This window comes from Mesoplodon mirus, assembly GCF_964341445.2.
Source record: "Mesoplodon mirus genome assembly, chromosome: 11".
NCBI classification, from domain to species: Eukaryota; Metazoa; Chordata; class Mammalia; order Artiodactyla; family Ziphiidae; genus Mesoplodon; species Mesoplodon mirus.
Window position 1 is genome coordinate 37374339 of NC_138987.1, and position 16291 is coordinate 37390629.

General features: G+C 41.8%; 1 protein-coding gene across 3 annotated transcripts in view; it reads left to right on the forward strand.

Annotated features, from left to right (window-relative positions):
• The window catches only part of TNRC6B (trinucleotide repeat containing adaptor 6B), a 257905-nt gene that overhangs the window by 59785 nt on the left and 181829 nt on the right, over positions 1-16291 (forward strand). For all 3 annotated transcript variants that reach the window (XM_082636370.1, XM_082636372.1, XM_082636373.1), the window contains exons 2-3: positions 3166-3239; positions 9108-9198. In XM_082636370.1, the coding sequence (XP_082492496.1) occupies positions 9154-9198 (45 nt within the window). In that variant the 5' untranslated portion in view covers positions 3166-3239; positions 9108-9153. The remainder of the gene's footprint in view (positions 1-3165; positions 3240-9107; positions 9199-16291) is intronic.

Consider the following 16291-nt stretch of genomic DNA (forward strand, 5'->3'; position numbering starts at 1 on the left):
ATCAGAGGTGTTATTAGTAAATATAGTTTATTGACTTTGTATTTCTTTCAACCTGCCATATTCCCTGTGAAAGATTTCAGTTCTAATTACATCTGTGAGTTTAGTTCCATACTTAACTGTGGAGGAGCTCTTGAAGCCTACTTGAAGTTTTGCAGGGCCTGGGAATTGATTTAGTCCAAGATGCACTGAACCTTCCCACCCCCCTGTGTGAATTTCAAGACCAATCTGGTTCTTCGGCAAGAGAATAGAGAAAACTGGAGCAGTTCAAATAGTTTACTGCCGTGGCTACACGTGATCAGATGGAAGGATTGCAGTGTAGTTCTGAACGTTTCAAAATGATGTTTGGAAGGAATTTGCCATTACTCGTACCTTAGAAGGAAAACAGTGCTGTAGATAACTTCAACTTCAACTAGATAATTTTAAATGTTGATTTTAGAATTAAATTTTGTTTATCTTGAACATGAGTGCATCTGATTCAGAGGTTTACAGCCCTGCAGAGAAAGTAATGTAGCTGTTCTGTAAAAACTGGTTTCCAGAGTACTTGAAAAACTGCCCAGTTTCCTCCGCCTGCCTCTCCTCTGTTTTAACTCCTTTTCCGTCACTGACCGCCGGCAAGCGTCCGGGACCAACTGCCAAGCGGGCAAAGGACAGAGCTGTCCTAAGCTTGTCTGTTAGCAAGATATGTAATAATGGGCTACTTTATGAAGTTAGTATAGAATTTAGACTACTGATAAGTCTGGAGAAGAATGTTTAGCCGGGGCAGAAACTAACCACAATAGAGAACTGAAAATTAGTCGGTCTTATCTTGATAGTCTGCAGTTGAGAAAAAATTTAAGAATCCTATCTTTCTCTGAGGTGCTGAGCGTCACACGTAACCACAAGGTTTACATCCTCTGTGAGGGCCAGGCCCATCTTGGAAGTTGCAGCTAGCTTCTTCAGCTTTCCCCAGTGCAGTGTGGAAGCGTCCACACTGCAGTATGGAGTTATTGGGATCACATCAGGATTCAGTTCAGCTTATGTTTATTGAACTCCTACCCGATACCAAATTCAAAGTTAATGTAAGACATAGATAGTCCTTGTTGTCAAGGAGTTCTGTTGTGTGAAGAAAACAGACCCATGGATATTACCAGTATTATATGGTATTTCTCAGAGGAGGAACACTTAGTGCAACCAGGAAGGGTACAGGAAGCTTTCGGGAGCTAACACCTGAGGCAGATCTTAAAGGAGGAGTAGAAGGGGGACCTCCCTGGTGGTCCAATGGTAAAGAATCCACCTTCCAATGCAGGGGACGTGGGTTGGAGCCCTGGTCGGGGAACTACGATCCCACATGCCACAGGGCAACTAAGCCCGCATGCCGCAACTACTGAGCTCACGTGCCTCAACTAGAGAGCCCATGCGCCAAACCTAGAGAGAAGCCCCCGTGCCTCAACAAAGATCCCACATGCCGCAACTAAGACCTGATGCGGCCAAAAATAGATAAATAAATAGCACCCCTTATTTAAAAAAAAAAAAAAGAGGAGTAGAAGGGAATTAGGCACAGGGCCCTCAGAGACGTTAGTGAGCAAGGAAACCCTGTGCAGTCCATGTGACTAGACGATGGGGCTAGAGAGATCTTGAATTTAACCCTAAGGGTAGTGGGTAGGTATTGACTGAATTTTGGCAGTGGTATGCTCAAAGGTCAAATTGGCTTTTTAGAAAGGAAGATTGCTGGGATAACAGTGTGTATAAAAGAAGGGTAAAGATAATAATTAAAATATCACTGGTATCACAACACCATTCCATCTGAGATTTATTTATTCAAACACTTAAAAAAATAAGCTAAGGTAGAGATGATGAGAGATAAGAGGGTAGCAAGACGCTTTCGAGATTCAGTAAAACACTACCTCAAATGTAGGACTAAAGCTATAATTTATAATCCGTAGCCATGGGAAATGGAATGTGCTTTCTTGGACAGAAACATTAAGTTGATTGTGAAATCAACTAGGGGGCCAGTTGAAATCAGCTAGGGGGCCAGCTTCCAAATAGTGACCATCTTTCTGACAGCAGTGTAGCGTGTTGAGCAGAATATCCTTCTAGCACTTTTTCCTGCCGTTATAAAATGAAGGGACTGGCCCAGGATCTCTAAATGTCTAATAGATGGCTGTCATTTCATGTATATTTGTATATATATATGAGTATATATTTCACATACATATAAAGAGAGAAACATTCCGTCATGAAATAACATTTTCACTGCACTTATTAGCAACTTGCTAGCATCTGATTTGATTTTGAAGAGGCCATTCCAGCAATTAATTAGAAACGGATTGGAGAGGAGCCAGGGTAGGCCCAGGAACGCCAGCTAAGAGGCCTCCACAAGTAAGAAATGATGATAACAATGAAAATGAAGAGTTATGGGTGGATCTGAGATACATATTGTGAAAGCAGGAATGACAGGACTTGCTGATGGACTGTGAGAGGACTGGGGTGGGGTGAGAAATCCAGGATGACTCTGAGGTTCTGACCCAAGCACCTGGGTGGAGGATGATAGCCCCTCCTTATTTTTTTTGGTGGTGCTGCATGGCATGCCAGATCTTAGTTCTCTGACCAGGGATCGAAATCGTGCCCCCCTTCAGTGGAAGCACAGAGTCTTAACCAGTGGACTGCCAGGGAAGTCCCAGTTATACCCTTGATTGAGACAGTAGAGACAGGAGAATGGGGTCTGGGGGTGGTACAGGGGTGGAGGGAATGAGGAGTGCAGTTTGGGATGTATTGAATCTACAGTGATTATGAGACATCCTCATGTCAAGTGGAGAAGTTGAAAAGGCAATTTGGTATTTTTTGGTAGAAAAAATAAGTTAAATAAATAATAAAGGTTTAACATAGGTTGTCATGTTTCTTCAGAAAGTATTTCAGTTCACATTCTTAAAAACCATTCACCTTTATAGAGCATGTGGCTGGTGCCCTGCCCTGTATTAAGTGTTTTACACATATTTCATTTAAACTTCCAAAGAACCCTATGAGGAAGATGCTGTTATTGTTCCCAGTGTTGAATGAGGAAGCTGAGGCTTGAGCTATTGGGCCACTGGCCTAAGCGTCAATAGCTGGTAGGTGGAGAAGCCTGGATTTGTACCATGGCATCTTGCTGTGAGCATGAGGCTCATTGTTATTTTCTTCTCTTTTCAGGGTTTTGGTTTTTGCACTGAATGTAGTCTAGACTCATCTTCACGGGCTTGTGTTGCCCCAGGATACTGTCAAAGGTAAGTTTTAAAAATCTATTTCCACCGTGTATTGGCAGTGAAATGAGAGAGTCTTCATCTTAAAAAGAAGAAAAGTACATTTTGACATTAATGCTTCTTTCCAGAGTTCTTACAGAAGGGTATTTAAAGTGGCCATCACACCAGCCCTTTTGCATTTCCACTTCACTAGGTCCCTTTAAAAACACCTGTATTTCGTTTGATACTGACATTTGGTGCCTCATCCTTTTATGAAGCTAGAATTTGTTCTTAGATTTAGCAGTTTCACAGTTTTACGTGAGTGTAGCCTCGCTTTTCTGCCTCCGGTCCCTCCGCCCTCCGGTCTGTAGTCCACGCACTGCCAGAGTCAGCGTCTAACGATAGATTTGCTCACGTCGCACCTTTGCTTAAACAGCTCTCGTGGCTCCCTGTCAGTGCAGATGTCATCCTACAAACCCCTCCAAAACCTAATCCCAAACAACATTTCTGGCTTCTTTTTTAGTAAACCCCTATCTGTAAACCTTACCAGACCATGTTTTGTTCCCCAGACATGAAGTTATTTTTCACAGCTTTGTGCCTTAATGGATGCTCTTCTCTTTGCTTAGATTTTGGAAGAGGGGAGAGGAATGCAACTATTTACTCTTCCCTCTTGTACTCTCCTGGCAGAATTTCTTTTTCATCTGTGTTCTAAGAGCACCCGTTGTTGTTACAGCAATGGAAGCATTCGTTATTTTAAGTTATTTGTATCTGTCTCCTTTACTAGTCTGTAAACCCTCTGAGAATTCTTGGAAAGGAACTGTTTTTGTAGTGCCTACTGGCTGCTTCTGGACACCTTGCTGAGTGCTATACGTATATTATTATTATTTTTTAATTAATTAATTAATTAATATATATTTTTATTTTTGGCTGCATTGAGTCTTCGCTGCTGCACGCAGGCTTTCTCTAGTTGTGGCGAGCGGGGGCTACTCTTTGTTGTGGTGCTCGGGCTTCTCGTTGCGGTGGCTTCTCTTGTTGAGGAGCACAGGCTCTAGGTGCATGGGCTTCAGTAGTTGTGGCACGTGGGCTCAGTAGTTGTGGCTTGCAGGCTGTAGAGCGCAGGCTCAGTAGTTGTGGCGCATGGGCTTAGTTGTTCCGCGGCATGTGGGATCTTCCCGGACCAGGGCTTGAACCTGTGTCCTTTGCATTGGCAGGTGGATTCTTAACCACTGCACCACCAGGGAAGTCCTATTATTTAACTTAATTCTTGTAACACCTCCTCTTGACCAGTTTTATAGGTGAAAATAATGAAGATTAGAAAGTTAAGTAACTTGCTCAAGATTATACAGATAAGAAATGACAAAGAATAATGGTTCTGCTCCTTCAAAGCCAAAGCTCATTCTACTACACCACACTAGCCCAGCACCATCTGGCATGTGGTGGGGACCCAGTAAATATTTATTGAATAAATACCTATTGCAATTTAAACAAAAAAGACTTTAGTTGATTAATTCAGTCATTCTTACATAGAAATTTATTGGATACTTATTAAATGCTGGGTACATAGTTTTACGTAATCTGTTAATACAGAGATTAATGAGAAATAGTGTCTGGTATCAAAGGGTTGATAATCTAATAGGAGAGGCATTAATGTAAGTAAATAAATCCAATACAGTGTTACAGATCTTATAATAAAATTCAAACAAGATCCACTGGGAACCTGAGGAAGGAATCACCAGTTCTGCCTAGAGATGGGACAGGAATTACTTTATAAAAGCTGAGTCTCGAATGAGAAGTAGGGAGAGGAAAGGCCGAGGGAGTAATATGAATAAAAACATGGAAACCTGAAAGAGTCTGGCATATTTGGGAAGCTGTAAGTAGTTCACTATGGCTGGAACAAAGTGAACAAAGAGGCCTTGGCTGATGATGCTGGAGAGACAGGTGAGGGCTGGATCCTGGAGGACTTTGAAATATTAACAAATTTGCCAACTTCTTTAGAGAAGATCCAGCACACGGGCTGCATGACATTACTCGTATTTGCTCATTAACGTCTGCTGAGGCCTGTCCTGTGTGTGCTGAAGCACTGTGCCAGGTCAAGACTCTCGGTCACCTACTTTATTCACCTTCCTTTTTGTCAAAAGGGCGGTAAAACTGATTTAGACCCTTAGACACAACTATAAGCCGTGACTTGAAACAAGAATGTGTTAGAGGCTTTCTCAAGAAACACATTGAAAAACATTAAGGATAGTTCAAAATCAACTAAAAAAAAAAAAGAGAGCAAATTAAATAAAGGACATCAGTATGACATTTAGTGAGAAACCTCTCAATTTCCATGTCCCCTTTGAATTGCCTATATAAGCCTAGAACAAACAATTTAAACGTAGAACTTCACTGGTTTTATAGCACATGTGCTGTTTGAAATTCAGGTGCCTTGCAGCTTACATGCAGCAAATAATTGTTGCACTCGCTAAATATCTAAAAGGCCTGTATGAAGAAAGTCTCTTTTCCCTAAAGTCTAATCATTCCCTCAGCCATGCCTGCTTAGGAAAAGCTGTGCCTGCATAATTCAAGGTCAGGCAGCAGCCTTCTGTACTTTGAAGCCACCCAAGCCTGATAATGCCCTATTGCCTTTGCTGAGGCCAGCACAGCTGGCATTTGCTTGCTAGGCCAGAGTGGCTGATGTATGCTGAGGCCACTTGCACAGCTGACATTTAGATGAGCTTTCAGTGCCACCACCACCACTGCTGCCGCCACGACCAACTGTGGCTTGTTGCTTTGCTGAGGCTGGCGAAGCCCCCCAAGCCTTCGCTCAGGCTTCTCTGCCTGGTGCATGCAGCCTTGTCTCTATAGAAACAGACACATACCTGAAGACAGAGTTGCCATAACTACAGTTACACTAAGGTCAAAATACAGTGTGGCCTATGCTTTATAAAATTGTCTTTTTTTTAAAATTTATTTTATTTTTGGCTGCGTTGGGTCTTTGTTGCTGTGTGTGGGCTTTTCTCTAGTTGAGGCGAGTGGGGGCTACGCCTCGTTGAGGTGCGCGGGCTTCTCATTGCGGTGGCTTCTCTTGTTGCGTAGCATGGGCTCTAGGCACGTGGGCTTCAGTAGTTGTGGCTTGTGGGCTCTAGAGCGGAGGCTCAGTGATTGTGGCACACGGGCTTAGTTGCTCCACGGCATGTGGGATCTTCCCGGACCAGGGCTCGAACCTGTGTGCCCTGCATTGGCAGACGGATTCTTAACCACTGCGCCACCAGGGAAGCCCCCCTATGCTTTATAAACTTCTAATTTGGCCTCAGTAGTTAAAAGCTAGTATGTAACTGTAAAAACTCATGTGGACTAACGTAAACCTCTATAAGGTCAAAGCACTTTGCCCCCTCACAAAAGACCAAGGCCCAAAGTCCTGGGCCCAACAGAAGCCTCAGAAATTTCACGTGTATTTTTCTCCCCAAATTTTGCTTCATGTCTATTAATCAAGACTCTAGTCTCATGTGCCAGATTTAGGTCTTTGAGAGACCTAATAAGTAGCACTTTTTCCCTAGGCTGAGTTCTATACCACTGAGAAATAGAAGAGTAGGGCATTTGGGAAATCAAAGTATCATCTTTATTACTAATAAAGCTGTTTTGGAGAATGCAGCTTACATCTACGGGCAAGAGTCTTAACAGTGAAGCTCAGAATTCAGCAGACTTAGCCGTCACAGGTAATCGTGAGGGACCTGTATTGATGGGTATGAGAGTGGAGCACAGTGCGTGCTCCTGAGGGACAGCTGGCTTCCGAAGGGAAGAGACAGAAGGGGCCGAGCTCACATACCTTGTTTCTCCTTCTGAACTCACCATTCAGATAAGATCCTGCACCTCCACTGGGGTGGAATGTGTGGATGGAGTGGAGCCAGGAGTGAAACCTCAGGAGAGGGGAAGAAGCGTTCCTCTTTCCAGCGCATTCAAACGAAAACGGCGCAGAAATAATGGGGGTGTCTTTCCTGGTCAGCTATGCCTGTAATGTATCATCGATGAAATACAATCTCTATTTCAGTAAAGCAGAATGAGAACTTAAAAGACATTTGTGAAGCAATTTGTATACCAAATCTTCCTAGTTATGTTATCGAGTTTTTCCAGTGCTGTCAATTTAGTTTTTATAGAAAGAGTAATTCTGCTTTTGCACAACTGTCATAAACAGGTGAGGGACAAAACCAACTAGAGAAAGCCTGTTTCACTTTCTGTGAGCATCAGCTGTGTATTTTACAGAGGGAATGGACAGTGTCGGTTCACGTGGAGTGAGTGAATTGGTGTTGGTTAAGGGGCTTCCACTGTACCAATTTTACATTTCATTACATAAATACACATTGGTTCCCAAAAAACCTTATTAGGTGAGCACAGTAGGTATTTCTATACCCTTTCCCACCCAACAGGTAAGGAAACAGATCTCCAGAAATATTTAATACCTTTTTGGCCTTAGGTCTTGGTTATTGAGAAGCCTGCACCAGAACCAGATTGCGAGGTCCCCAAACCTGCTGTATTCATAAAGATTTCTCTGCACACCAAAAGGATTCACTGTCAAATGTCTTTTTAGCTTTCATATTTTGTAGCTATGAGCCCTTTGAAATATTTGAAAGGCTTTGAAATATTCATACCTGTATTATAATGGAGATTTGTTTTGTATCAGTTTGAGTACTTATTCCTTAATAATTAGGTACTTAATGAATTAATTTGAATGTTGCATAAACTTTTAGTAGTTTCTTTTTGGTACATTTTTTTTTTTTTTTTTTTTTTTTTTTTTTTTTTTTTTTCCGTACACGGGCCTCTCACTGTTGTGGCCTCTCCCGTTGCGGAGCACAGGCTCCAGATGCGCAGGCTCAGCGGCCATGGCTCACGGGCCCAGCCGCTCCGCGGCATATGGGATCCTCCCAGACCGGGGCACGAACCCGTATCCCCTGCATCGGCAGGCGGACTCTCAACCACTGCGCCACCAGGGAGGCCCATTTGGTACATTTTTTTTTTTTTTTTTTGGTACGCGGGCCTCTCACCGCTGTGGCCTCTCCCGTTGCGGAGCACAGGCTCCGGACGCACAGGCTCCGCTGCCATGGCTCACGGGCCCAGCCGCTCCGCGGCACGTGGGATCCTCCCTGACCGGGGCATGAACCCTTGTCCCCTGGCATCGGCAGGCGGACTCTCAACCACTGCGCCACCAGGGAAGCCCCCATTTGGTACATTTTAATTCATAAAATTTTAACACTTTTATTGGACTCATCTTCTTCTTAGAGGAAAAATTACTACTTTTTATTGTCTTGCCTTATGAATAGTCTGTTCTCATATAAAAATAAATTAACTGACATTTATTTTATTAAGCAGATTTTCTTAAAGTAAAAAGGTGGGATCAACCATTAGAGTACACCTTAATTTCAGTTATAAAATACCATAAATGTTGAACATAAATTATAAACCCAAGAAACCCAGATACTTTCAATAGCCTAGCCTAATAGCCAGACAGTATGACCTGCTACAGCATAACAACTGGTCCCCTAGTCTACTTAGGTCGGCCTCTTTTCTGACAGGTCAGTGTTTGTACTGTATGAATTGCTGAAGATTTTCACTATTACCTCTGCCAAAAGTCAAAAAGAGGAAAGACATCTAGAACTGTTTAATATTCCAGTGTCTTAAACCTGTCCTAATTATTCTCCCCTAAGGTGGGGAAAACTCTCTCCCTACCTCTCTCCCTCCTTTCTTATCAAAGATGCATGTGTATACACACACACACACACACACACACACACACGTGCACGTGTGCACACACATTACGTAAGGTCATTGCTTCACAGTATCTATGGTCTCGGTGACAGAATTTCAGTATAGTCCGAGAAAACAAATTTTCACACTGAATTCCTTATGTGTTTTTTTTTCTCTTCTTACCTCTTTTAGGCAGTATTTGTGTGTTTCTGCAGAGTTTTGCACAGAGTCTGTTCCCATGCAGACCAATGAGGGAGAAGTATCGGAAGAAAGCAGTTCCAAGGTCAGTGAATTACTAAAGGTGCAAATAATTTGAGCAGAAATTAAACAACAGGAGCAGTGATTGAGTAGAGTGGGTGTTATGTTTTAGGTGAATTGAGAAATTTGATTGATTTAAATTAGAACCTAACCTAAGATTGAGAGGATTTTTTTTCTTCTCACTATCCATTTTTGTTACACTCGGTGACAAATCTAAAACAAATTTTTCTGAACTCATAGAAATATTTATGATTCATTTGTAGACTACCTTAAGGTTTTATTATGCAAGTTGTATGTACTTATTTTTTTTTTATTAGTTTCTGCTTTATAACAAAGTGAATCAGTCATCCATATACATCTGTTCCCACATCCCTTCCCTCATGCATCTCCCTCCCTCCCACCCTCCCCATCCCACCCCTCCAGGCGGTCACAAAGCACCGAGCTGATCTCCCTGTGCTCTGCGGTGTATGTACTTATTTTAAAAATTAAAACAAATCAGAGGTGTAAAAGGTAAAAGTTTGTCCCTTATTCCTGCTACACAGAGGTATCACTGATAATTTTTTAGACACTTTTTTGTGTGTGTGTGTGGTATGCCGGCCTCTCACCGTTGTGGCCTCTCCCATTGCGGAGCACAGGCTCCGGATGCGCAGGCTCAGCGGCCATGGCTCACGGGCCCAGCCACTCTGCGGCATGTGGGATCCTCCCGGACCGGGGCACGAACCCGTGTCCCCTGCATCAGCAGGCGGAGTCTCAACCACTGCGCCACCAGGGAAGCCCTTTAGACACTTTTAATTATAAATCTTTAAATGGTAATTGGTTTGGTTTTTCAAGCTAAAGCTTAAATCAGTGCTATCATTGTCACCTGTGTATAAGTAGTTATGTGTGTGTTTATCTATATCTGTATATATCTGGCTTCATGTCCAGAGTCTCCTTGGCTATTTCTCTTCCTGGTCATACGGAACCCTCGGTATCACTTTCACATCCCTCTTTCTCCTGTCAAAATTGTCTCTAGTCCCTTCCTGGGAGCTCTGAGGGTATCTCACACTGTGTCCTGGACAGTGCCCAGCATGTTATCTGCTCTGAACCCTCCTGAGGGCTGTCCCTTTTCTGCTGCCACTGCTACTGGTACTCTCTGTGGGAAAGCTTATTCTTTCACCAGAGCAAAAGTGGAGGGGGGTCAGATGTCACCGGGAACCTCCAAAGCATCATGCTAATTGGAAGAAGCCAGACACAAAAGGTCACATATTGTATGATTCCATTTATATGAAATGTGTAGAATAGATAAATCTGTAAACAGAACACAGACTGGTGGTTGCCAGGGATTGGCTGAGGGGAAGGGGAATGAGGAGTGACTGCTTAATGGGTATGGGGTTTCTGTTTGGGGTGATGAAAATGTTTTGGAACTCAATAGAGGTGGTGGTTGTACGACATTGTAAATACACCAGATGCCCCTGGATTGTTCATTTTCTGTTATGTGGATTTCACATCAATAAATTATTAAAAAAACAAAAAAAGACAGAAAAAAAAAATGTCTGTGGGTTCCCATCAGGTCAGTCCTCGCTGCCTATTGGCCTCATACAACAAACACTTCACCAAGTTTTAGAGAGGCTGCCCCCTTCTCTGCTCTGTTGGGCTTTGTGGGCTGGGCTTCAGAGAAGCACGGTTTGTGCCCTGAGTCTCGGGGTCCCTTGTGAAAGATGCTTCAGCTTCTTTCTGAATCCCCCCTCACTGCAGTCATATGTTAGGTAGAAGGACAGATGTCATCCTGTCTTCTTGTTTGTTTTTTTCCCCCTCACCAGATCTCTTCCTTCTTTCTGTAGCCAAAGGAGAAGCCTATAGACTTGATCAGACTCATCTAGATCCTGAATCTGATTTAGGGAGAGTCAGAATGTGTGACATCTGGACACACTCTAGGAATCTCCCCCAAACACACACCCAGGTCACCCAAAATACACAAACCCCAGGATTTCTATAGTACCCACAGACCCTTCCCCAAGACCCTAATTAATTAATTTATAATGAACTACAATGTTAAGGAAGACTGGATTCTTGGATCTTCTGGTTAGTACATTCTCTCCCTGGAAAGCTAGGTTGTAACTGGAAGGTTGCTTGACAAGCATGTAACTAGACCAATGTAGAATATGTAATTGTACCAGAGATTAGTTTCTGCCTTCTTTCTGGGAGCAGGGGAGGAAAGATTGCATTTCTTGATTTTCAATTATTGAATATTTTATCAGTTTAGAATCAGTTAGACTAAAGAATAAAAGAATATTCCTTTTATACTTATAATAAGTAGATGCTTTGTTCTTTTTTTTTTTTTTGGCTGTGTTGGGTCTTCGTTGCTGCACGCGGGCTTTCTCTAGTTGCAGCGAGTGGGGACTACTCTTCGTTTCAGTGCACGGGCTTCTCATTGTGGTGGCTTCTCTTGTTGCGGAGCACGGGCTCTAGGCGCAGGATTCAGTGGTTGTGGCTCACAGGCTCAGTCGTTGTGGCTCGTGGGATCTAGAGCACAGGCTCAGTAGTTGTGGTGCATGGGCTTAGTTGTTCTGCAGCATGTGGGATCTCCCCAGACCAGGGCTCAAACCCGTGTCCCCTGCGTTGGCAGGCGGATTCTAAACCACTGCACCACCAGGGAAGCCCGATGCTTTGTTCTTAAAAATTAGATTATAACTTTATTTTCATCAGTCTTAGTTTAAGTTATGTTTTTATGACTTTTTTCTTTCTTCTGCTTCTCTTTGTTTAAAATCTTATTATATTCCGAATGATTTGACGTTAATGCAGGAATTTATCATATTACTATGGTAACATAATTTGTGGTTTTCTGTTAACAGAAAGAAGTTAGGAAAGGTAACTGGTTTTGAGAAAAAGTGGGGACTTTTCTACAAAACGATACTGAAGTGTATCCATTTTTAAAAAAATAAATAATTCTTGAGCATGTGCTATTAGGGGATACACAACAAGAAATAGAAAAGACGGGCTTCTTACTCTCCAGGTGGTTATGTTTCAGTGGGAGAAACAAATGTAAATAAAGACAGTAATTGTGGATTATGGTCAATACCATGAAGAAAATAAAATAATGTAATATAGGGTGACTGGGAGGACAAGCTTAGGTTAGTCAAGGAAGACCACTCTGGAAAGGTGACATTTCAGCTGAGAGGTAAAGGCCGAGGGAGCCAGTTGTGTAAAGAGCTAGAAGAACAGTATTCCAGACAGAAGAAACAGCTTCAAAAGACCTTGGCCTCTTCCAAGAACTATCAAAAGTCCCGTGAGGCCCAGCGGTGATAAGAAGTTATACAGGGAGGCCAAGACCTTGCAAGAACTTGAAGGCCCTGATGTAGAATGTGGATTTATCCTCTGTCAACTGGGAAGCCATTAAAGGCTGTAAAGTTAGGGAGTAGCGTGATATGATTGCATTTTTAAAAGATCGCTATGGCTGCTGTGTGGAGAATGGGTTGGAGAGAGGCAAGAGCGGGAGCAGGGAGACCAATGAGAAAGAAGACAGTCGTAGTCAGTCACTTAGGTGAGAGAGAAGATGGATTAGTGTCCTGCACTGACGTGGAGGAAGGCAGACTTGAGGTGTATTTTGGAGGTAAAGCTGACATGACTTGAGGATGAACTGGAATATTTTTGCTTCATAAAATCGAGAGGCAAATTTCAAGCAAAAGGTAGAATCAGTACTGTCAGATGCTGCTAAGAAGCCAAGGAGACTGGTAACTGAGAAAATGCATCTGGATTTGTTTTTTGAAGAATTAATTAAAGAGAAGGGACGCAAGAAAATTTTCTGGAGGGATGGAGGTGTTCTGTGTCTGATAGGGGTGTGAGTTATACAGGTATATCCATTTGTCAAAATTATAATTCTATAATTTACATTTACAGTAAAAATTATAACTTTCCAGGTACAATTTCCCTGTGAAAACTGTAAAATAATATAATTAAATAGGGATGGAGAATGGATGGAAGTATGGCTGAAACAAGAAGGACAGAATGTTGACGACTGTTGAAGCTTGGTGATGGGTACGTAGGGGTTCATTTTTATGTACTTTGTATGTACTTGAAATTTTCCATAATAAGTAAGTTTTTTTCTGGCCGCTCTGCACGGCACATAGGATCTTAGTTCCCCAACCAGGGATGGAACCCGTGCCCCCTGCAGTGGGAGCACGGAGTCTTAACCACTGGACCACCAGGGAAGTCCCCATAATAAGAAAGTTTTTAAAAGGAATTTATTAATGGTCTGCAAGAGTAGGAGGATGAGAAACTAATTTTATGGGTTAAAAAGAAATTAAATGATAAAAAAAAAAGAGTAAGAGTTGTGGCTGTAGTCTACTATCCAGTTGTAGGAAATTTAGAAGTAAATGAAGTGAGAAGGAGGCATTACTAGTTCAAGTGAAAGATTTTTTTTTAATGGAGGAGATCCATGCATGTTTGAGGAAGGAGGAAAGAAATGAGTGGAGGAAGGCAGAGTGTGTTTATGGAAGTGGTTTACCAGGCTTGTGAGCTTGAAGGAAGCCCCGGGGATCAGTGAGGCTGGCCTTTGCTGCTGTGGTGGTGCCTGGGCTCAGGCCTGAGCCCTGCTCTTCTGACTCCTGTCTGGTGGTGGAGAGATATTTAGAGGAGGAAAGAAAGAAAGCGGGGTTCAGCTTTTCTTCATGTTGCCTCTGGAACAGAAGTCATTGTTATTTGGAGAGTTTAGAGTGCACGATTGAGGACTTGAAATGACGAGTTTAGATTTCCTTTTAAGGGGAAGTTTTGGAATTGCATTTGTAGAGAAGGTGCTAAGAAAGCTAATAAGTGAATGAAAGGGTCAATGCAGTTTTTAAAAATACCCATGTAAGTGTTGTACAGACAGAAATGAGGGATGCTTATGGTCAGACAGGATTGACAAAGGAAGTCTTCTTGGAGAATTTGGTGATCCTTTTGAAGAAATATTCTCTGAAACTTAGCAACATCTTCTATAGCTTTTTTTTTTTGGAGAGAGATGTTTGTTTCAGTTCAGAGATGGACTGGGGATTATATATTCTTCAAGAGTTGGGAGATGTACACTTCAGTCTCTTGAGTTTAGAAGACTGTGTCTGTGCTAGAAAGATAAAAAGCAGAGGATGGTTTCTGACAGTAGGCTGTAGGTTGGCCATAGATGAATCTATAGTTACGTACAAGCGTTCTTTCCATTTTTCTTTGCCTATTTTTTTTTACCTCCCTTTCTCCCCTCCTCTTTTCTTCTCATTAATTCTGCAAATACTTATTGAGCATGTATTACGTGCCAGGAACCGTGCTGGGTGCTGACACACAGAGCTGCCTCGGTGAACTGTGATTTTTCTTTCTTTTGATTATTGGAGCCACAAGAATTTTAAATGGAAGCAGGAAAAAAGAATGTTAAATTTCACGTTAGTTTAGAACTAGCTTTTTTACCCTGAATGGTCACTAAATATAATTTTGTGTGACCTAATCACTTTCTCAAACAGAGTTCTGCTATTTTAATGAAAGCTTCTATTGTAAATGCTGAAGGACAGCAAGTTGACAGAGTTATTATTAATGTAAAACTTCAGAAGCCCCTGAATATATCCTTTGGAGGCACAGTGACTATTCCTTATATTTTTCCCAAGGACTACTTCAGGACTTATTTAATTTCCCTGCTGGGTCTGTGAGAGAGAAACTTGAATAGAATTAACACAGTTACCCATGAATCTGTCTTATTGTTCCACATTTTCAGAAGTTAAGTATGAAAATTATGTTCTGTAAAAAAGTCTTTGATGCCGTATCAGAAATCCAAAGGTGGGAGCATGAACTTCATTGGCACGATTCTCTTAGAGAGAGACTCATGTAACTTAATTTATTTAGTATTTTTGTGCCTATGCTGTCACATTAATCTAAAAACAGGTACTATTTTATCTGACATTGTGGCTTTGACTTTCTGAATGCAGTGATCAGTTTCTTAGTGCCTGGGTTAGCTATTCCATAGTGGGACTCTGTGTTACTGGGGCGTTTCCATTCTAGTGTGGATTTACTGACATATTTTGTATTGTAGCTATTTATTTATATTTTCCCTTCTGTTTTATTCTTTGTAATTAAGATGTTGTTTAAAAAAGATATACCTTTGTAATCATTCAGTTAATTATTTAATTCTGTTAACCTAAACCTGTTCTTAAAAATAAAAGTTATATACATTAAAACATACACACACACACACACACCCCACCACCACCACCACAACTTATTATTAACTCTCATGACTCTGTAGTTGGCTGGGCTCAGTAGGGCCCAAAGTGGTGTCAGCAAGGGCTGCCATCATCTGGAGGCCCAACTGGCCAGAAATGTCCAAAGTGGGTCACTCACATAGCTGGCAGTCAACGTTGGCTGTCAGCTGGGAGCTTAGCTTAAGGCTGTTGACCCGAGCATCAAGGGTCTCCTACATATGACCTCTCTACCTAGCTTGGGTTTCTCGCAGCATGGAGACTGGACTCCCAAGAGGGAACATTCCCAGCATGCAAAAGCTGCAGTTATATTAAGGTCCAGCCTCAAAAGTCACACAGCTTTACTCCCTCTGCATTCTGTTGAATTAAAGCAAGTCATAAGGCCACTCTAGATTCAAAGGAAGGAAAAACAGATCCCACTTCTCATTGAGAGGACTGGCAGAAAATTTAGGGTCATCTTTAATCCACAACACAGTGGTATGAGTGTTGGGTGCTAGGTTGAAGAGGAGGTAATGGCAGAGACCAGGTTATTTTAGGCTAAGGAGTTTTAATAATAGTCAACAGATTTCTTTTTTTAGATTTTATTTTATTGAAGTATAGTTGATTTACAATGTTGTGTTAATTTCTACTGTACAGCAAAGTGATTCAGATACACACACACACACACATTCATTTTCATATTCTTTTCCATTATGGTTTATCACAGAATACTGAGTATAGTTTGTGTGCTATACAGTAGGACCTTGTTGTTTATCCATTTTCTATGTAATAGTCTACATCTGCTAATCCCAAACTCCCAATCTATCCCTCCCCACCCTTCTATAATAGGCAACAGATTTTTAAAGAATGGAAGAGATATGTGCATTTTACTTTATGGTTTGCTTTCTTTTTTTTTTTTAAGTGCATCTTTTTAAATTAATTAATTAATTT